We start from the raw sequence: 24,392 nt of genomic DNA on the forward strand, positions 1-24,392 counted from the left end.
TTATGTCTTTTTTATTATCTGTGTATTGTTGGTATTTGTCCTATAAACAGATTAATAAATTTTTTTTTGTGTTTTCTTTTAATTTTTTTTCAAAATTAAAAGACTTAAATCATAACTTATATATGCATGGGTCGGCTCTGGTTATGATCGGTTTTGTTTGGTGTAAATTCGAATTAATTTATTATCTCTTTCCGTGTGAAGTTGCAATCATCTGTATAATTTATGACGGTAGTGACAGCTTTTATTCAAACATAATTAATTTAGCGAATAATTTAATTTGAAATAATACTAGATTTAACTGCATAGTTTCATTTAATCCCATTCCGCCCACACATTGACAAGACATCTCACATGATGTCAAAGATAGCGGCCGACATTAGCTTATTCATTTCTTTAATTAACTATCGCAGCGCTCTCGATTATAAGACGCGGCTACCCGGCTTTTGTATCCATTCAATACCTGAACCAACTCTTCAAAAACATCTGTCAAACAAAATCCAACTTTATTACAAAGTAATAAGAGCAATTGTTAAATTAGTAATAATCCCGGCGACTAGCTGTCTCGGCACTTGTAACATTCCGAAATTAATTCTTAAGTATTATATCTAATTTATAACATATCATTGTTATAATAAAATTTAAGTCGACTACCGAATAAATTGTTCCCACTTATTAGATGTTTCCGTAACAATGTGTTATTTTAACTTAAATGTCTCGTATATTAACATTCAAGTGTTATTTTTAATTTAAAATTGATATTTGGATCGAAAAACGATAATAACCAAAACAGATAAATGGTAATCATAAAGCAGAACAGAGCAGAGAAACATTTATACTACGATTCAAGTTTTTTTTTACGCAGATTACTTGTACTTCTATTAAAAAGCGCGAAAATATAGTTTAAACTATAAACCTTGTGTCAGAATTTTTTATCTATGGTAAAAAGTGCACATGAATAAAAGTAACAAATAATATTGGCCATCAATACAAATTCTTAGGGGACTATACTGGTACAAGATTAAAATAGAAGCGATGTGGAAGGCGATGTAATCAAGTGGGCCGGTCATTCATAATAATGTGTTTCAGATAATAACAAAAAGGATTCATATATCAAAGGTGACAAATCAAAATAAACAAGTCACGCATTCCCTTACGGCTGTGCCAGCAAGAAAGCTGGAATCAAACATCGAGGTCTGAGCTCCTAATGTATATTAAATATGAGTAGACGCCTCGCCACATGGCATTCAAGTGAAAAACGGTGCAAAAACAAGATGGAATTGCTATTATAGCTTATAACTCAATCAGTCTTGTCCTGCCCGGCTGCGTTGTTCTGCGTTGCTGGAGCGCGTAAGGAATTTTACACTTTTTCACCCATTATCTGCATTCTTGCTATGACAAATACTTTAGCTATCACAACTATCCAGCTTGTTTGAACGCGAAATTAGAAAGAAAAGATAAATGTAATAGTGAAAATACCAAGCATTTCGACGTACGCCTCTCCAACTTATTACACGTCTACAAAGGAGATACAAGCTCGTAGTGTTTTTATTGCCTTTTTTCATTAACTCTGTTTTCATTTCATGTTATTTGAATTCTTAGAATAGGTGCTGAGAAAACATTTTAACAATACATATAATTAAATAATGTTTAGATGAATTTAATATTATTTGTTGTTAAGTTTTTTAACATAAAATAGTTCACAGACGTAATATTCAAGAAATTTAATATAGGATAGAATAGTATTAAAAAATTACATAAATAGTGGTTCTTGATTTGCAAGAGTTATGCGGGTAACTGATTACAATTACAATATAAGCATTTGCATAAAGTAGCTGCAGAAAAAAAGCAAACATTCCGCTCCCTTTATTGGACAAATTAATTTTGTTCTTAAGACATATATAATGTCTTAATTTAATTGCAATTTAAAACTAAAGAGTAATTTAAATTATTCAATTTTAATATACTCGACGTTAGTACAACGTTTATCTATATTTTATGCATTTAATATGTTAACGGCAGCGTATGTGTGAAAAGGCTTTATGCAGAAAAAGTTAAAGATAAGTCATTTATCAAGCGAAAATCGAAAGGAAAGAAATTTCTCATTGTCCCCATCATCAGTGCGAAATTTATAAGGTGCAGCAAAAAAATGTCTGCAAATCAACAGCTACCGAACACATTATATGTGTTGGTGTTGAGACAGTTTTGAAGGCATCGTGAAATGATGGACGGTCATTACGATGTCATTGACATCATTTGTTTCGTTCGTCTTTTATTTCGCTTTGGTGTTGAAAAACCGCAAGCCTTTCATTGTTGCGGCTTGCTCCCGAATATTATAGCTTGATTTAATATTAATATGAGGTAACCGCATTTTATATATTTGTAAATTTAAAGTAATAGTCATTGTTACTCTTTGTTTTATTTTTATTTTATCAATTATAGATAGTTGATTTTGATTCTGGTACTAATTTACTTTATATATGTCGCGATATAATGTTTCATGTCCTTTAGATTACTTTACGCAACTTGATTTAAATTTAAATTTGTTTTCAAAACCTTGGACATTGGACAGAAAATGTGTGAAATCTTTAATGAGTTTCTTTGTGTTTATCTACAAGTAGAACGTTGTATTCCAATTTGGGATCAGTTATCCAGCAATGCTGCATCATCGGTGAACTAATCATGTATCGGGCGAGATTAAAACAGGCCGGTCGGATCGCATCAAAGGCGGTATCACACTGTTATTTTGACTGATTGATCTCCTTCGACAAAAAAAGGTTGCAGCGCTACCGAGATCGACAGTAGCCGAGAAAAAACAAATTAGTTGGCTAAACCTTTTCATAAAGCATTGTTATTATCACCACCTACCCAGACTTACGCGTCCGAGCCGCGAGCCTTTTGCCATAGCTGTTTTATTCACTTCTTTTACATCTTCTACATAGAGTTCAAAATGTATACTTTCTTTTTTTATCGTTCCACACTTTTAAAGTATATCAGTTTGTGATCGCGCTAGTTGAAAGGCAAAAATCATGCTGCGTTGGTGACCTTGTGTTTGTTACAAAAAATGCGATTTATTTTTTTGGGTGAAATGATTTTCGGTGTTAGATGTAGCGGCTTAAGCTTTGACTGTCGATATTCTCATATTTAGTTTTAATTGGTGGCTTTATCGAGTTTACATTTTACGGTCGGACTCGATGAGAGGTTAATAAGCGGCTTTTTTAAAGGTATCTCAGTTTTTAGAGTTCCGCACCTGTGTCCGCTGTTAACTGCTTACGTTTTAATTGTTACTAATTGTTGACGAGAACTGTGATGTGTGTCTCTAAATATTTAATTATCACAAATATGCGTTTTGAAATATACAGTTTTATGCCCGCACTAAAAATCTAAAAATTCTTTTTGTTTATTCCAGTTTTAGAATAATCATTTGTGTTCAATTGCTTATCTGTGTTTTAAAATGTTGTAATATATATTTTTTACGGAACCGTACACGGGGTATAATTGTAATGCGCTGTGCCCAATTTTTTATTGTTTAGGCAATAGCCGATATTGATTTCGGGTCTTTGATTCCGACGCATTATTGCTTGTTTTATTGGTACCTGGGAACATTGTAATTAACCATATCGTAACTTTTTTCTCATCTTTCTGGATCCTTTCGTGTCTATCGGCAATAATAATGTGAGACTCACCTTGAAAGGCGTATGCGCCGAAAATTGGTCTCATATTGTTCATCGAAGAAGTTCCTGATGAATAATCCATTTCGAAGTTTTAATTGCGATCCAATTTAAACATATTCTTTTTTCACTTCACAATTTTATACACAATAATCACGACCACTTAAAATCTAAACACTAGGATACAATTAAACGATCTGTGTCTTAAATATAAATATATTATACAATAGTGTATGGCCCCGGGGCAGCGTCCTATATGCGCAAGATCAGCAAACCAATTACAAAGTCGGCGTTTGGTGACTGCATGCATTATTTCGGGACCCCAATCGCAGTCCTCGCTACAAAAGTATTTCGCTCCACCTCTTTGCTCCCCTACCACTTTTTATTTACAAGTAATAATAATAAATCATTTCTAATAGTCACATTCATAGTAAAGTCACTATTTCTAAACTTATAGTAGATTTTATTTAAAGAACATATTTCGTGTTTCCAGTTCTATTTTAAACAAGTTATAAGAATAACTTGAAATAACTTATATCTAACTATACCTTATATCACTATATAATTGGTACATTAGTTTCAAGAATTTTGTGTTAAACTACGATGAGTTTTGTAATCGTTAATTAATACAAACAATGGCTAGATTATATTCGAGGCTAGATTTTATTGTCACAAGGAACTTCATCTTTGTTTAAAGATATATAAAACAAAATGTTTTATATTGAATTCAAACTATATTTGTTCTCTAATTTAAATTATCTGTATATAAATCAAGCTAACGATTTAGACAAAAGTATCATCAATAAAATGGCATATTCCGCAGTGCAGCTGCCAGTGTCGTGCCGACAAATGTCGATGTCGATAAAAAGCCGTCATGCAAATTATCAACTATTGTATCGATGTATTGAATGTATCAAAAGTACGTATGTGAATGTCCTGCCGCTACTCCGCGATTCGATCCGCATCACTATTTTTTGGAGGAATTGTAATTTTTCTCAAACAGCTGTGATTTGGTGGTCGTAGTCTGAGTACATTACCTTTCTGATTTTTGCCAATATGAATTTTCATAAAATTGCATGGTAAAAAAGAAATTGTGAGTAAAAACATTTGCACTGGGTGGACCTCTTCGACTTAGTATTTCTTTTTATTGAAATTTTCTTATATAAAACATCCATAAAAATGGTACATGCATTTTAAATTTTGCTGATTTTTGCGATATATTGTACTGCAACAAACATCGACGTTTTTTGTTTCAAATACATACTACATCTCTAGTGAATTATACATCATGATTTTAAATTCGATAGGAATAATCATTAAACAAATGATGCGCCTCTATGCTAGTTACATTGCAATTGCGTTGTAAATACAGCGTGATGACAGATCGCAATTAAGGATTATTAAGTCCTTGTATCATCTAAATGTAGTTTAGAAGTAATTTACATACTATAACTTAATATAAAGATCATAATAAATCATCAAAATTATAACTCCACGTCGTTTGAAATAAGGGGCTTAAAAGCTGGTATTAGGTTACCTACTCTATTACAAGTAATAAACACAAAAATGTTGCGTTAAAATACAACGTTTTAAAATACAATTTTTTCAACGTTTACCTTGTATAATGACCTTTTTGGAATCACCCAAACATTATTTTTGTAATCATGTTAGTTATCATCCCCATTGAGGAACTCGGAGCCTAATAAACAGGGGTGAATAGACCACAGCTGGCCCAGTGAGGGTAGGTTACCTCATACATCTTTGAATTTTACAAATATGTGCAGATTGCATCACGATATTTTCCTTTACCGTAACAAAGTGGGATTAATATACCTAAATCGAAAATTACACTAGCACATGACGGGATTCGAACTCAGGACTTGCAGATAACAAGTCAAGTGCTTAATCCTTAAACCAACGATTTTATTTGTTATTAATTACTTTAGAATTTGTTTGTGCCTTGTTATTAATAAATTTCGAAATACTGTTTCCATCTTTCTGACTAAACCAATTGCAAAAGAACATCTAATTTATGCAAAGTCATATTTCCTTATAAGTCGTCATTCATAATTTGGAAAAAGAAACTGAATGAGCATTTCGATGAGCGTTTTTGTTATCCTTGGAATGTATCAAGTGGCTTGTCAGTAGCGACATCTATTCTGTCATGTTGGCGTGTGTCAAAACAAAATCGAGTGGTGTCTGGGGACGAGGTGGTTATGTGAAATCTGCCCGTTGTGTCGAATAATGATTTCATCGTCTTTTTACCTTTAGTTTTGCTGCTGGCTTGCAATGCTTTGTGATGACTTACCTCGTTACTACTATGTGCTACTAAACTTACATATTTAACATCGACATATTTGTTATTAAGCGAAAAATATGCAAACAACAAATATAAAAGAATACATATATTACATGATGTTTTCTAATATTTGAAATAATAAAATCTGTAAATGAAACTAACAGTTGTTAAGTTTCCGCCGTAATATTCCCGGTGAGGTTTGATGGGTGCGCAAAGAGCCGTTTTTCCATTGTTCAGTTACGTGCGTCGTTTGTTAAAGGCTCGAAAAGCGGACAACTTTCACCGGCACATGCAAATCAGTGGAGCTACGCCCGCGTTACTGCCATTACGATGCCCTGCGCCGCACTCGCTTTGTTGTACGTTGCCACAAACGAGAAAAGAATAAAATCCCTTGTTAGGATGTCAAGAGGGTACATTATCCTTTTTATTCTGTAAAGAAAAGGCTTAGTTTAAGATGTTATCCTTGTAAACTATGATAACGATCATATCGTATAACATAGTTTCTATAAATAAAAAGTAACCATGTACAGTCCTATTTTCTTCAAAGATGTATTCAACTCTTTTGAAGGTTTACTAAAACGGATATATTTTCCAACACGCTAAAACCGTAAAAAGAAAAAATATTTTTTTTTTACATGTGCCTGCAGTGTACATACGACTTACAAAGTGAAAAGGTATTAAGATTTACGTTGGTACGTCTGAAAATTAAAAAAAAAGTTGCTGCTTTATATTTTTAAAGGATTTATAGTGTTGTCATGGGCAAGGACAGAGTAGTCACGATCTTGAAATCGTGACTAATTTTATCTGTTTTACATTTAGAAATGTCCGTTTTTGTCTTCTTATAATAAAAAAGATACAATAGCGATCAAATATTTAGCAAGAGAACCCGCTAACTTTATAATTACGACAATTTATTCAATGGTGTTTCACCAACACATGTCTATAATAAAATGACACATAAATGAAGAAAAAAACTCTTTTGTATAATAATTTTATCTTTATACATTCAATTATTCGTGAATGTAATTTGTTATGTTATGTCAAAATAGTAACAACCGCGACCTAACTCAACGCAACTAAATTACAGCAACACATAAGGAATTAATAAAATATGGGAATGTTAATTTAAGTCATTAGCTAAGAACGAGCGGAGATGCCGACGTAATGAAAAAAAAACTTAACAAAAAGCTGTGTGATCGGGCCGCAACACCCCGGCCCTCTCGCCCGTGTTTGAGGAAACAAGTCAACTCAAATCTACTAAATAAGGAACAACATCGAACAAATCTTGATACTTTACTAGAAACGACTTTGGGATACTTTTATTATAGACATGGTAATTTAATATATTAATTTTTACGAGATGCCAATTGAGATCTTTTGAAGTTAATAATAGCTTTTGATAATAATATTAGTTACTAGCTAAAAAAAGTTTCCTAGCTAAAGATGGAATAAATTTATGTATTGCAAAATTTTGTAAATCTTGTAAATTGCACTCATTTATTATGCTCATATATGTATGCAGAAATTGCTTTATATCGCTTCCATTTCTATAGTTCTTCGTGTAGCCCATTAAGTTATTCAATTCTCGGCGAGTGAATAGGATTTTCTTTGCTATATAATGGAGTGTAATTCGTCGCCACATGTCTGCGGGCAGGTCTAATGCCGCTCTCGCATGGCTCGACTTATAATTTTTCGTAACGGATCATTACAATATCTCATCGTGACATAGAAAAATTAAACGTGTCATTTCGGTTCGTTTATAAGTGTGTTTGTTTTTCATAGAGGGCGGAGTCCGGGTTTATATGGCGTTAAATTGTCGTTCGCCGGACATTTACAAACTTTCGTTGTACTGTCGGTTTTCATTGTTAAAGCTCATGTTTGAATCATTTTCGACTCTCTTATTTTCTTTAAAAATATAGAGAAAACAATATGTTTTAATACGAGTTTTTCGGCAGTGGAATTACTCGATAACACTTCGGTTTTATTGCAGTTCTTTTGTTTTTAGAGAACAGGAAAGGATATGGAAAATGAAAAAAATACAAAATTGTCAGTCATCATGAGGCTTCAAAGCTTGATTTAAATCTTTTAATATACTTGTTTAATAAAAAATCTCGACTAATTAGGAACGTTTAACAACTAAGGAGGAACACTCACGTATGATCGTCCGGTTACGGTTAATTCCGGATAATTCAAGTTTAAATCAGTATGGTGTTCATAGTTTTAGTTGCGGGGTTGTTATCCCGGAATCCATGAGGCATATCGAATTGTACTTATTCCCGGTAGAGCCCTCAAAGAGAATGCGACATGTGGCTAACTTACAACCGATGATCATTAAATTTGGATTAAAATGTCTTAGGAAATACAAACAAATTAAAAATATGATGCATTCATTTGTCATTATTTATCAAAAATGGTTATTTAATTATGTACAGTTTTTAAGGTGTAGCTTTTTAAACCGTTAATCATTTTAATCCTTTGACTTGTTTCGTATATAAAATGTACATAATGTTACTAAAATTATAAGTACGAAACGTTGAAACTATGAATGGACGTATGGATGTTTGTTATCATGTAACTTAGTACGAATGAATAATTCTGGATGACATTTGTAAGACAATTAAATCACAGTTCAACAGTGGTAGAGCCCGCTTTAATATCTTCGCACGAATTGGCACGGCTCGCCCGGTGAAATACCACGACCACACAGAAGACAGGCGTCAAGTGGAAGCAATTCCGCGTTTCGTCTGATGAGTGTGCGTCCCGGAGGCCTAATTTAGTCCTCTTTCACCTCTCACCCTTTTTCTTAAAAGGAAAGGATGGGAAGTGGAAGTGGACTTTCCGGATGAGAGGATGCATGGAAAGGGAAAATATTTTCTTCCGTAGCCAACGCATATGCAAATGCGTATATCTATGGACAACGGTAACTTCGCTATATCAGCGATTTCAGGTTTGATGATAAAAAAAAACAATCTGAAATAGGCACTAAATAAACTTAGATTTTTTTTAATTTCTCGTGAACGAATTCGCAGCCAACAGCTAGTAAACACATAAAACAAGAAATAAAAAGCAAAAATTGAATGAAATAAAACACCGAGTAAAGAGAGGATTTGCACGATCCATTACCTCTGCACTAAAAGCTCTGGATTTGTGTGAGCTTTAATAAACCGGCGAAATGGATTGATGTTTTAAACCGTTTTAATGAATAATTTAAATACACGAGTAAGCATTTATTTTTATAATTTTGTTATTGATACCACCATTTTTATATATGTACATTTGTTTATATTATTTATATATATAAAAATCAATTGCTGTTCGTTAGTCTCGCTAAAACTCGAGAACAGCTGAACGGATTTATCTTATCTTGGTCTTGAAATGTTTGTTGAGTTCTAGGGAAGGTTTAAAAGGTGAGACAAACTCGAATAATTTCCGGGTAATTATCGAATAATAACTAATTAAGTTTTTTTATCATTCTACGCGGACGGAGTCACGGGCGACAGCTAGTTTTTAATAAAATTTCGATGTCTTTTGAGAGGAGAAAAATCCTTCATAAAAGGACTATGCTGATAAGACGATTTATAGAAAGACATAAAATAAGAAAGAGAGTGGTAACTATACTAAAGTCTACTATAAAAATGATATTTCTAGAAGTAGGTTTTGAAAAGAGACTATTGAAATGAATAGACAATTTTAATAACGGATTTAGAAATAAAATAAGATTACATGTTCATATGTTTTAAAATCGTGTAATCTGATATTATTAACAGCAAGAATCACAACGTGCTGTTCGTATTTTCAATCTCGGTCTGTCGCTTTTTGTGTGTTCGGGCAATTAGCGGATAGTCGCGTGGCGTCCACGCATCCGCGTACGTAATTTACTGCCGCTTTGCTCAGCACCGCCCTCATTAGTGTCTGTGTAAAAAAACTCTTCAATACTTTTATTTTAGCGAAGCCACGTGTTAAACAAGTTTGAAAAAGTTTTCCTTACATTTGGTAATTTTTAGTAAAGTCTTTATTAAATTTTAAGGCATAGAAAAAAATTTTCAAATAGAAAGTAATTGGTCTTCAAGATAAGTTTTTTTACGAGTAGATTTATTTTTGATTATTCTTAAAAAATAAACAATATGACGTAATTCATCAAGAAAAGTAAAGGTTTTCGCAATAACAAGTTAAGGACGAATTAAGAATAAATAGTATAATTTGTTTTAGACGTACTTTTTTTTCTTTGCTATGTACAAAAAATTAATTACTTCACTCTTTTGTTTGGAATACTTTATATTTTTAGAACGATTTAACTTACAATAAAATCTATGTTTTCATTTTCGACAAAAAAAATTGTATAATGCCGAAAAAACGTAAAAGAAATACAAATTTCGTGAGAACTTTTCGTGGCCTCCTACACGAATCTATGAGTCACCGGTTATTCGTTTTATTCGATAGACGCGCTTCGAAACGATGTCTAACCAGATGTTATTTGTGTCGTTTCCATATTGTTTAAAGTGTCTCTGAACGTTTCGTGGTAATATGATGAACGGTGTACGAGATGGGGGAATCATATATCGTTATAGCGGAACGAATATTATTACCGGCAACCGATACCCACATTTATTGGGACAGAACATTATGACTTGCAAGCTATAATGCTATTGCGATACTTATGCTATTTTCAACTTAGTTTTAGTTGCATACGAAATGTAAACGACATATTTATGATACACACATTAGTAACCTATATGACTTTTTATTCAAGATTTTTTATTTCGGTTGTAACAAGGTGACAATATAACCAAGATTTTTTTTTATATCAAAAGGTGGCAAACGAGCAATCGGCCACCTGAAATCGCTGAAATAGCGAAGTGACCGTTGCCCATAGACATACACAATCGCATATGTGTTGCCTACCTTTAATCGACGGAGGAGAGGATGCACAGAAAGAAAATATTTTCCCTTCCCATGCATCCTCTCATCCGGAAAGTCCACTTCCACTTCCCATCCTTTCCTTCTAACAAAAAGGGTGGGAAGGGAAAGAGGACTAAGTAAGGCCTCCGGGACGCACACTCATCAAACGAAACGCGGAATTACTTCCACTTCACGCCTGTCTTCTGTGTGGTCGTGGTATTTCACCGGGCGAGCCGGGCCGATTCGTGCGAAGATGTTAAAGCGGGCTTTACCACTGTTAAGATTAAACATAATTATTGCTTACTATGTATAAATATGTAGTAGGTACTAAATTGATGGTGTACGTAGATCAATATATTAAATACTAGCTTTTGCTCGCGACTCCGTCTGCGCGCGATTAAAAAAAGGTTGATGATTATATGTTGCTCCAGACTATGGTCTACATCAATGCCAAATATTAGTAAGATGTCTTTAGCTATTCTGAAGAGACGTATAACAAACATCCATCCAACCATCTAAACTTTCGCATTTATAATATTAGTACCTAAGATTAATTATAAATTTTAAATCAGATATGTCTGTACATATTAATTAAAATACAATCAGATAGAAATACATAACTACATACAAACATATATGTATCTACTTGTATTTAAATTCCAGTCTTATCTGTCGGACATTGTAATCCTGATTTAAATGACTATCAAAAATGTAATAACGTTAAGTAATTTCTTAAGTTTTATTTCTAAAGCTGTTCACACCATTAACAGACCTCACACATAACTGCCGTTGATGTTTTGAACATCATGTGTGTGGTTTAAATTTGCTATTTGTTCATCGTGTGCGGCATCAACGCTTATTTTCAGCGGCATCTTTGACGCGCAATGGGCCCTGAAGCGTTTAGGCAGCGATTTCAGCGCATTTTATGCCTCCCTTTTTCTTCCCGCGTCTCTTATGAAGATTCTCATAGCGCGTGAAGTGTCAACCGGAGTGCTAATTGCTGGGGTAAACAAAATTAACCGTGTAATGTTGATAAATATGTTAACCACACACAGCGAATGCATCGATGTATATGTGTGTAGCCTTTTTCATATTTATTAAGTTATTGGTTGAATTACTTTGGAATACTTATTTTCTTCGTTGTTATGACTTTAATGGGTGTTTGTGAATATTCCGTATAAACAAGGTTGATAAAACAACATACAGTCAGGAGTACTGTGAAACTGGTTGTCTAAGAAAGCTTTGGAAAAATTTTAATAAAAAATTTTGTTTTTGTTCTCTATCATTACTTTAAGAGATCATAGCTTAAAGACCTCATTTGATAAGTTATTTTTACCTAAAGTAAAAAAGACTAACACGAATGTAAATTTAACAGTGGTAGAGCCCGCTTTAACATCTTCGCGCGAATTGGCCCGGCTCGCCCGGTGAAATACCACGACCACAAAGAAGACAGACGTGAAGTGTAAGCAATTCCGCGTTTCGTCTGATGAGTGTGCGTCCTGGAGACCTAATTTAGTCCTCTTTCCATTCCCAACCTTTTTCTTATAAGGAGAGGAAGGGAAGTGGAAGTGGACTTTCCGGATGAGAGGATGCATGGTAAGGGATAATATTTTCTTTCTGTGCATCCTATCCTCCGTCGATTAAAGGTAGGCAACGCATATGCAGTTACTTATATATGTGGGCAACGGTCACCTCGCTATTTCAGCGATTTCAGGTGGCCTCTCGCTCGTTTGCCACCTTACGATATAAAAAAAAAATACGTCAATACTGTTTGATCTATCGAACTTAGATGCTTAATTAAACAGAATTATCTAAGTTTATAATAATCATGTTATACCAAACTCGTCAATGTCGAATGAAAGGGTTTGCAAGCCAAGTGCTTGACGGAGCGTCGCTTTATTTATAATTAAAATGTTTTTAAAGGCAATCAAGGTCTTATCGTTCTAATGATTGGTACTTATCTGTTCTTAAAACATTACAAATTTAACTGTAAGTACATTTTTTGTTATTTAAGAGGAAACTTGTCAGTATACTTTTATACAAAAATAAAACATTACCTATACTTAAAACTAAATGTCACATCTTACTCCTTTCTAATTTTATAAATGAGAAAATTTAGATGAATGTTTCATTGAAGGTATCTCCGGATCGGCTCAACGGATATCCACGAAATTTAGCACACATATAGAACATAGTTTGGAAGAACACATAGGCTACTTATTTTTTTTAATTGCGCCCATCCGACAGTTAGTCTAGATTTACAGATGCAAAATGTGACTCCTTTCGATCGTAGTTAAATGTATTATATTTTACTTTATTATCTGTAGGTTCGAAAATGCCTAATAGACTTAAAGGTACTAACTGAAATGATGGGTTACATAAGCCGACTTTTGGTGTATATTTTCAAACTAATGGCTGCATTTGGAGCAATTAAGTTGTTTTTAGTTAAATCTGTAAACTCTGAGTACACAAAAAATCTAATATCAATATGATTTCTCGATTCTAATTCGAAAACGGAGTTATATAAATATTAAAATAGAATAGATAACTTAACCTTAACATAAGACAGATTAAAAATTGCAAGAAACACTTAAAACAAAAGAAGAAAACAACAATAGGTCGATAATGTTTCATAATTAACCTTGTTTTTGAGTTTAATTTCACAATCTTTGAAGTAAAAATAACTTCTAATGAATTTCGGCCATGGTGAGCGAACTCGTAGAGTTCACGACTTTAATTTAAATAGTTAATTAGTTACTGCTTTCTATATTAATTAATGTTGCGCAATTTTAATTACAACATTTTCTTTTTTTTTATTTAAAACGATGTCAAGATTGAACCAACTATTTACTGTTACTAATTAATATAAATCTTTAAGTTTGTCTCTAACAGCAATTGAGGTGTTTCCCGTTGGGCCGTTCAGCCTACCTATCGAATGGTGCAGTGGAAAAAATTGCCATTGAGACGACAGAAAATATCTGGCTATTATAGTTTAACTAGCTATCGCCCGCGACTCCGTTTGCGTGTAATAAAAACACTATTAATACTCTAATTGTTTTTCCAGACTGTGTTTTATATCTATTCCAAATTTCAGCGAGAAATCAGCCAAATCCATGCAGCCATACTCGAGATACCTTCAAACAAACTTCCATCCATCCATCCAAACATTCGCATTTAATATATTAGTACGATTTTTTTATATTTGATTTATTTGTTAATCCGTTAATTACCTCATTGTATGTCGCGTGGAATAATAATAATAATTTTGAAAATGTTTATTCAAAATTAACTGGAGCAAGTTATGTTCGTAGAGGGTTATATTAAATAATATGTAATATAAAAGAAAATCATAAAACATTCCAAATTGTATTGTATACGATCACAGAAATACAATGCAATTAACACACACAGTAACAAGAGTTAAATGTGGTATGTGTGCACGCAGACCCCGCCTTGTATAAATTTTGACCAATCATATTGGAGCGTAGGCATAGATCGTGTAGTCAACACGCCTCGTGCTTCTCGTCACGGAGCACCGACTCAGGCGCGACTCACACATTGTTAATGGAAACGCTCCTCGAACCGAAGATACCGGATCCGAAGCTTCATGCTGTCCCTTTCACACACCGGTCGCCTTACGACATCCAATAGCGACGCAACATGCTATAGATCATCAAACAGATTAAAGAAAACTAACATCGAATCTCACTTTTCCATCCAGAATACGATAAATGAAAGGTTCCATGAGTATTTTATAGGAAAATTGGAGATGTAACAACAGAATTTAAAGCCGGAGCAACAAATGTGAGTGATAGTGATCGGGTAAAAGAAAGAGACAAGCGATCGCTCGGTGTGGTGTTGAAGGCTGTGGAGGCGGCCAGTTTGACCATTTTTTGTTGCACCGCTGATTGTGAAAGATTACACTCGAGAGTCGAAATACATCTTTACATCACACGTCAGTGGGCACCGGGCTGTCTTCAAAGTAACACGGATTAGACACACGCGATTTTCGTCGACGTAATCATGCCTGCGTGCTACCTGTGATAGTGAAAGACTGATATTGTGATCCTTTGGGACTATTTCTTGTGCACGATCTAGATCGGTGCTCGGAGCTGACTCTTGCTACGCCGTCTTTTCATCTTCGCGTCAATGGCTGTTTCAACACTGAACATGACGCCCTACTTCACAGGATATTCTTTTCAAGGTAAGTGCGCCCTACGCATTTTTATTGACATGTATGTCAATGATTATATTGATTTGAGTTTCATTTATTGGAACATAATGTAATGTAGCTTTTGAACTATAATATGTTTGACATAAGTATAAACAGTTACTGAGATTGCAGGCAGAATAAAAAAATATCTTGAAAAATATTGCACATTTTATAATATCCACCGGTTACAATTGGTTTGATATCTAAGCCAATATCAATGAGTTAACAGTTTTCAGATTAAAATATGGGATCAATATTTGAAATGAAAAGAACATCAACAAAATTATTAATTGAGATGGGATAATGAGACATCAATAATCAAGGACATTTATTGATCATCGTAAACATGTAATCAGGGGTCACAAACTTGTTTGTAAACTACAGAACAATCTAAAAAAAAAGATAATTTAAGATTCATCCATTTCTTGCTCTAAAAGGCACGAAACCAGCCATAAAACTATAAAATCACTGGGAAATTATAAAGTTAAAAGTGTTGTTTATTGCTGGCCATATAACAATAATTCATCCTCACGCGTCGGGACGGAGACTTGTTGGGTAGAAAGAAACAATATATTCATTTAAAATGTTTTCGTTAATATAGTCCCAGTTTCTGGAATGGTCAAGGACCGTAAGCTATAGAAAGCGATTTCTGTTCATTGCAATGAAAAATTTCTGTCACGACAATGCTATTGTTTTGACTGTAACAATCTTTAAATGGTCTTGATCTTAATTTTAGATAAAAAAACTTGAAATGGCTTAATAGTGGGCATGTATTTGTTGTGCAAATTGTGATGCATTTAATAATGCTGTAAACCAATCACATTTAACTGAATAATTTTCTCACCCTTTATGTTCGTCTTCAGCGCATTGCATTCTCGCGTTCAAGTAGACGAAGCCTCTTAAGTACAAGGAGTTACTTAAGTCGAAAGCCATTTTTATAGAAAAATTTATAAAAACTAAATTGAACCTCATAATGAAACAACCGAACCCAGTCGGTTGTTTCCTTGGATAATTCAAAGATACTGATTGTTTTTCGCTTTTTGCTTCAAGTACCGCTGAAAAAATTAACTTTAAAATCAAAACACGAATGCCAGTAAAATATAGTAAAATAATTTTAAAATGTATCTCACATCTTAACTATAAATATTAACAATTATATAGCAAAACGATTTAGTTTGTTTGTGCCATTTGAAACTATACCAAATCAAGTTATTGCCCGCAATAAATATTATTACCTATCATAAAACAGTAAAATAACTGTACAGATAGCAGCGACATTGTGGTTGACCGTTCTTTTCAATTATTTTACATCTTTTGTCATTTTAAAATTGTCTATTTCCTTCATTATATTATTCAAATCCATTAAAACTACTATAGCAATGATTTCTCTACTACTAATAAGCTCTACGGTTGTTAAATTTAAAAGAATGTATAAAGATTTAAATTTCATTATAATTTCATCTCCGCATTTGTCTGCTCGCTATTGGACATAGGTCTTCCCCAATCCTTTCTATAGTATACGGTCCTCTATCTTCCACACAAAAAGACTTCCCACCTATATTGTACCTTGCAGTACGTGTGAAAAGTTAAGAAAAGTATTATACATTATGTGCATTTTCAGTTTTTCTTTTCATGTATCGTATTGTGTAATTTAAAACGGATTGTTGGGTTCGGACATAAATATGTTGAAGAATTCAAAATAATCAATAATGTTACCGGCTTAAATCTTCTTTTAAACTACTAGAATCATTTACTTTAGGAAGACTTGTCTTTTAAACACTGTTCTGAAGTCAGTTAATCCTACAGCGGTGTCGGAGCGGATTAAGCTACGGAAAGGGAGCCTAACTTTGATCATTTTTATGTCTTAATTAGTTAGTTGAGTAGAAGTAATAAGATTAGTATATTTATATTTTAATACCTAAGAAATATGTTCACTTATTTACTTATCATCACATACAATTATTTCATAGTGTAGCTTCTCAACAGTGTAAGAATTTTTGAAATCGACTCAGGAGTTTCGGAGCCTGTTCGATGGAATAAAATATTTCCTCTTTATAAATTTATCGATCCAATCATATGCTACATATTTTATTCCTAGGTTTAATCTTCTTTCATGAAAAGAAAGGATCAAAAAAGCTCGTGTAAGTATTTTAAAATAAAAGCTCGTTAAAATCGGAAGTTTTTTCTCATTGACCCTGCGTTTACGAATCGCCTCAAAGGCTTGCGGTGCTTAAAATGTTCCAAAAAGCTCTCGCACGCACAGTTTTACACATAAATCATTACCACACGAAAACATTTCGAATGTATTGTTAAAAATGTCACCACGACTTATGACCTGTTTCGTCTAAGCTAAATTAAAATGAAAGAGACGTATGCTTGAGAGAGCGCAGAATGCCTTTGCGGGAAAGAGAGGAACTACATAAAAGAATGCCGACGACAGTCGTATACGCATTCATTTTTTCGTTTCGGTTTTTACGTCGCCTTTTCGTATGAAGTCGGTGTCAGAAAAAGCATGCAAGTTAAGAAAATCGGTCGAATTACCTCATGATGCTATATGATTTTTGATTTAAATGAGAAATAATATACTCGAAATTAAACTTGACATTTTAAATTCCAAAGTACGTATACGTATTATTAATCTTTAGAAAAGAAACTTAGAAAGGAACTTTCATTTTCATTAAGGAATTAAGTATAATATTAGATATTATGTCAGTAGAGCAGTGGGGAGGAAAATCAAGGATTAAATGAAGAAGACATAATATTGAATTGCTCGGGAAAAATAAATTAGAGTTGTTAGATTTTAAGAAATGGAATCATATATAATGTATGGAGGAGGTAACCTAATTTTATTCATAAAAAATAATTAATGGTTTTATCTAAGAGCTGACACTACATTAAGAAATGCACACATATTTCGGCGAAAGTTCAAATGAATGTTTTAAAAGGAATACATTTTTAGAATTATTACAACATTTGTGTTCTTAACTTGTACCCGAATTAAATATTTTTTTAAACATAAATCGGGCTTAATGTCATATGTTCAGACGTCTCTCGATTGCCAGAAACATTTGTATAAAACGAAAAGCCGAACACAGATTATTCATAAATGCGCGCATCGTAGTGATTTGTTAAATTATAACTTTATTGTTTTTCTTTTTATTAAGTTCACATTTGTAGTCGGGGATATTAAGTGCAAATAAGCAATATCATTTACACTCCTAAATGTACACATACCTTTCGCTATACGATTTCAAAAAGAAGGAGGTTATTGTTGGAAAAAGAGAACGACATTTTTGTTCCAAAAATGGAATCACAAAATTACTAATGAATTTTATTGATTAATGAAATTACCTAAAAGAGATCTTTGGTCATTACCGACATCCATTATTTCTCAACCTTTTATCTTTTGAATAACTACGATCAGATCAAATGTGCGTAGTAGACGAGAAAGACGTGGTCTTTGCAATAAAGTGTTGACCGGCGATCAGATGTGCCCCGGGCGAGGTGACGGCGCTGACTTGCGATACGAATCAGCACCGCGTCTTCGCCTTATAATTTCTTCGCGAATACGCTTTTAAGATTCCATCAAGACTGGCCATTTTTTAACTAACAATCGGATAACTATGATATAATCTATAATCTCAATGATGCTTTTTATAATATTAATTGAATCTTGCGGAAGCACTGGAATCTTTTATTTAAGTTAGAATGCAGACTATACTATACATTACCTAACACTAACTTAGTTTATACTTAAGTGCACAAATTTTTCGTTTTAATATTTGATCACACCACGTATTTAACTTTAATATAAAGAGGAATTTTCGATATAAAGATTTAAATGGAAACAGTGGAGATTGTCCTGGAGAATTTAGAAGTATGGTAACTTTAGATTTCAATTTGCTTTAAGATCGTTTCGTCGAAACTTCAACCAGTCAGTACTGTTAACAATGCGAAACTGCTCTATTGTTCTTACTCTAGGTGACTGGAATCTTTGGTTTACTTGAACAAAGTATTTCGCATTCGTAACCCATTGCTCTAAAGTTACGTGTTAAGTGATAAAGATTATAAAGTTTTTTTTTCTGAAAGGAATGCTATTAGACATTGTATTCGTGACCTCTATAAAGAGTTCAGTACGATAATCGAGGTTTAGTCGCATTCATATGACGGGTGGACAGGCGCAGGCGATGCACATCTCTGCGTACGCGCAGCTCGGTCGGCGCGCGCGGGATCAAAGGCACCGACAGGCTCTTTTAGCCGCATAATATGACGCGCCCTCCCCGCCCCCACGACCCCCCGCGACCCTCCCGAACCTCCAGGCCGCTTACTCGCCATTATTTATGCAGATCTATTAATAAACAAATTGATATAACGGATGTTAAATTTATTTCAGCTTTAATATTTTGCATTATAAAAGAAGCATTAAATCTTTTGTCTTCTAATCCTGTTTTTTTTTAATCTTTCACATTATGAGATTTATATTGAACGCATAGTTTGATATCGCTTTAGGAACACTCCAAAAGGAGGAGGTGCTCAATTCAGCGCTTGTATTTAAGTTTAGTTGATGTAGTTATTAGCAGGAAGTCTGGCGAATATTTATTTTGCATTTAGTGAAATGCGTATGTGAAAATGTTGTACTAAAAATATATATAAATAAACACATAGTTCTATATAGTATAAAAAGACATCACTTGTGGTAACGACACACATCAAGGTTATATACCGTCAACTTAATAACAACTTAAATCACATTTTCCTGTTTTAACAATTCATATATTTATTCATTATAAAAATCTTATAAAATTACAGCATTTGTGTAACAAAAAGCTTATAATTTTGTAATTAATCATGACTCTTTTAATATAACATTAGTAAAACATACTAACAAGGCAATGGCATGAAAAATTCGTTCCTGTTGGTGAACTAACAACAGAGGGCGGCGACTTGCTTACGTCAAAGAGAACAATTTCTTATGAGGCAAAGAAAAGAATCCGTCAAATTAGTATATAACACGTTATGAATACAGAATGAGGTCAAACAGGGCATTCTCAAACATACACCATTATATCGAAATAAAATATTCAGTTCCATTCATTAGTAACGTAAGTACCCAAATTCTATTCGGCGTTGACAAGGCAAAAGGCGTTCCTCAGTTTGTACAGATGGCCTTTAGTTGAATGGTGGAAGAGTTGCATGTACCATATCTATGTTTTAAACATATCATTGTAATCATAAGTACTTCTTTAACTACATTCTAATCTTATATAGTCTTGACGGCATTTTATAAAATATAATTTTAATAAACAAATTGATATAACTAACGGATGTTAAATTTATTTCAGTTTACTAGCTTTATTAAAATACAATGTTGATGCATAAAAACTAGTCTGGATTTAGTACGAGAGAGATGGATTTTTGTTAGAAGGTATCTGTGAAAAGGCTCAATGAATCTTATGATATTTAGCACAGTCTGGAAGAAGACATAAGCACATTATTAAATTTTATTTTGATTCGGCACGGACGAAGTCGCGGCCGACAACTAGTCTACGATAAACGACTGTTTAAATAATCCTTTAAAGACTCTTAGTAATAAGACACTTCGACAAATGGTAAAGTTATTTATAGTTAACGATTATTAATGTCTAGTAATGTACTTTGCTATGAAACTTCGATTTCCCGATGAACTTTGCGAGTACAGCTAACTCGTATTTCCTAACCGACCATTGTTCGCCATACCTCGTGCCCGAGATATTGTTCGCTCTCTGTACTCATATAATATTGATTTTAATACGTAATCTACAGTATTTTTTGTTATTTGAATATTATTAGATCAGTACAGCTTTAGACACCACCATTTTTGAATAATTCAACATACCGATAAGTGGTGAATATGCACTAAGTACAAGGTAAAATTAAGTACAGGAACTACATCGCATAATAATAACTTAAACGTGTCAGATTTTGACGTTATGTATATATCTAAAAATTGTCTGTACGTACGTATATAATAATATATTACATATTGGATTGCAGTGCGTGGATTTGTATCCACGCGACCACGAGCCACGGGCCACACAGAATACTTTGAATGCTTGAAGAAGGCTTAATGGAATGACACAGCCTTTGTGAGTGCCGCCCAATTCTAATGCCTATTCAAATGGCATTTCTTCTCTTTGTTGCTTCATTTTGGACGGCAATAGGTTATTTTATTAGTGTATAAATGAATTTTAACATGTTAGAATGGATATCATCGGTAATGAAATTTGATGCTCGTTTAATATTAAATCGACATACAATTCTTATTTTTTGAAGACGAGTGAGATCAAAGGTTAGTACAACCTACATATAGATAAATGGGTAATTTACATGAGTCACAATGTAGATTAGTTGTCGCCCGCGATTCTGTCCGCATGTAATAAAAAAAAAAAACAAAATTAATAGCCTGTGTGTTCTTCCAGACTATGTTCTATATGAATGCAAAATTTCATCGAGACCTGTTGAACCTTTTTGGAGATACCTTCAGCATCTATCTATCCACCTTAACATTCGCATTTATAATATTAGCAAGATAATGCAAAATAGCAAAATTTATAGTCTTAGTCTTACCCTAGAAAAGTTTTCTGTCATATATGGAACTTATTTGTTCACTCAGAAACAATATTGAGTAATTTTGAAAAGTAAAAATAAAAAAAAAATCCTATTACTGTTTTCGGATTGAAGTTTAATAAAACGAAATTGCTTTTGTGTTTATTTAATTATTTTCTTACAAAGCAATTTTTATAATTCTTGTTTGTTTTTTTTTTATTTTATTTTTATTCGCGATAAAAGTAATTGTTGTGGAGGAAAATTTTTATCGATTTTGATTTACAAGACCATGTTGCGCAGGTCATTTCGATAACCTGCTTTCAATAAGGTAATATGTTTTGTAAATAAAATAATGTTCAATCAAATTGCTTATTTTAATATCCACAATATTATACAGAATGTAAAAATATTCCAGTGTAAACATTCTTATTAAATTTATTTGATGGAATTATTAAATAGGAGAATGATATGTAGACACAATAATAATTAATACCTTGAACTCTGACTTGGATTATTACTGCTCTTTCGCACAGTTATCGTGGCCATAAAGTGATATGGAAGAAAGCGGCATGAGTTGACGTAAAGCCTCATATAAATTTTACTATAGCCACATTAATGTCGCTACGTGAAATTGATTTGCAAGCAGAAACATATTATGATTGTGAAAACGGGGTTTACGATTTATTTACACAATACAGTATCGAGTTAAAATATTAAAAACTATCACTGTAACGCTGTAATCAAATGCCTGTGAAAAATTCTTACCAAATTTCATATCGGTTTTGGTAGATTCCGTGAATTTAAAACTGCATAAATCAAATGGAATAACAACATGCTTCATAAATGTAATGGAATAAAGATTTGAAAAAGTTAAATGAAAAAACATTTATATGTTGGTATTACTTAAAATTGTGGGAAAATATTTGATAAATGCGCAACTAACTTTATTGACGAACCAAGAATTTAATAACGAAAACAAAAGAGATGAACCAAAAGATAAATTAATGAAGTTCGTTAAAATAAATCAAATTCAATATCGCAAAAATTGACTCGGGAAATTTAATCACCAGTCGACAAAGATAACCTTTGAGTACTGCGCTTGCTGATGGAAATGTGATTGCTAATTAAAGTTGACATAGAAATGCGTACATTGAATACAAAATCTTCATTTATTCGGTCACGGTTTACCTCTTGCGTTTAGCATTAAATGATCGACTCTGTTTCAATTTCGTCTAACACGAATGCAACGGTTGAACTAATCGGAACACGATTATGTTATTGTGAGAAAATTTTATACGTTTCTATACTACGGTATCTTTATCTTATGCTTAGTTTGTGATTATGTTTCGTAGCAACAAGTCTAGCGATGAATAAAGCACGTAAGTAAAGTATTTTTGGTAGAACTTAGATTTGTATTAATTCTGATTTTTTCGACATTTCTAAGCCAATTCTGAGCTACCTTGGTGGTCTTTTATGTGAACAAAATGATGCATGATCCAATACTGCTTCCGGACGATTAGTTTCGCCGACATTATTTGAGTTTGTTGTTAACTTTGCCTCCTTTTGCGTTAATAGTGTTACAATGTTTGCGAATTCTATTACGCATTGTACACATTATATCGTTTTTGTTGCCGCTGAATGTCTTTCATCGATTATACGTTTGATTGAATTTGATCTATGGAGGAGCACTTGAAGTATACTTTATGTATCTCTGACAGTTTTTCTTAAACTATGATTTTGATGAAATGCTATTAAATATTCTTGGAGGTTTGATTTAAAACTATCTTGTTGTATTCTTTCCAGTCTCATTAATTTCTTTGCTTGTACATGCTCTTAAGCTTTAATTAGCTTCATAATTATAGACAAAGATTTTAATATCTGTTTATCGCTGTGTCTTTTTGTTTATTATATACTTGTAGTCCTAATTTATTCAGTTATGTCAAAAATTTAAATAGTGAGTGAGATATATTTAATGAAGTGATACATTATTATGAAGCCACCCACATTTGTATAGCGAAGTTATTATGGACACGTTATGCGTCATAAATATTTCGGCTACATAAAATTAACACTCAAAAACATGGTCTTTGGAGGCACCGCAACGTCTACGGGGTCTCACAAAAAAATATGGGGATCGTTTGCGTGAGTCCAGCTAAACCGCAGAGCTAAATTTAAAATGAGGATTTTGTACCTTATCTTGATGGTGTTATATTTCAAAATTGTTTGATATCTAGAAGTTTGTAATTTTCAAGTTTTGTAACTTGTATTTAACGATAGTTAACCATACATGTTTGTGTTACGGTTTCTTTTTTATTATCATGTCTCAAGGATGGTATATCGAAGGACACACTTGTTGACATGTTGTTTAATTGATCGGTGCTTCACGGTAGGGGTCTAGGGCTTTACGCGTTGCGGCGCCTTTGAGGAATCATTCGATTTTGATATACTGTAAATGCCGAAACTAGTGGACGATGCCACTGTATTTTTGTGTAAGACAATCAAGCTTTTCTGACGTATGTCAAATAAAAAACAAAAGAAAAACGATGATAATTAAATATTGATTGTTATAACGTAAATGTAGTTATGTTGAATGGATAGAAGGTTAAAATGCTTAGAGAAGACATTGCAAAAATTGATGAATGGCGGCTCCTTTGATGATAGGTGGTCCTCAGACATTGCCGTGATGTGTTTATAATAGCTACACTTTACTCACATATAAAAATATAAA

General features: G+C 33.1%; 1 protein-coding gene across 4 annotated transcripts in view; it reads left to right on the forward strand.

Moving 5' to 3' along the window:
• Window positions 1-1,066: 1,066 nt before the first annotated feature.
• The window catches only part of LOC106126859 (paired box protein gooseberry), a 30,618-nt gene continuing 7,292 nt past the window's right edge, over window positions 1,067-24,392 (forward strand). The window contains exon 1 of one of the 4 annotated variants that reach the window (XM_013324758.1): window positions 1,067-1,347. Coding sequence is in view for 3 of the 4 variants with exons in the window: in XM_013324756.1 (XP_013180210.1) it covers window positions 15,016-15,070 (55 nt within the window). In the remaining variant the exon portion in view is untranslated. Of the gene's footprint in view, window positions 1,348-14,415; window positions 15,071-22,974; window positions 23,044-24,392 lie in introns of those variants that run through there. The other 3 variants (XM_013324756.1, XM_013324759.1, XM_013324757.1) reach the window with 3 other exon arrangements.

This window comes from Papilio xuthus, unplaced genomic scaffold (genome assembly GCF_000836235.2).
Source record: "Papilio xuthus unplaced genomic scaffold, Pxut_1.1 DF824992.1, whole genome shotgun sequence".
Classification (NCBI taxonomy): Eukaryota; Metazoa; Arthropoda; class Insecta; order Lepidoptera; family Papilionidae; genus Papilio; species Papilio xuthus.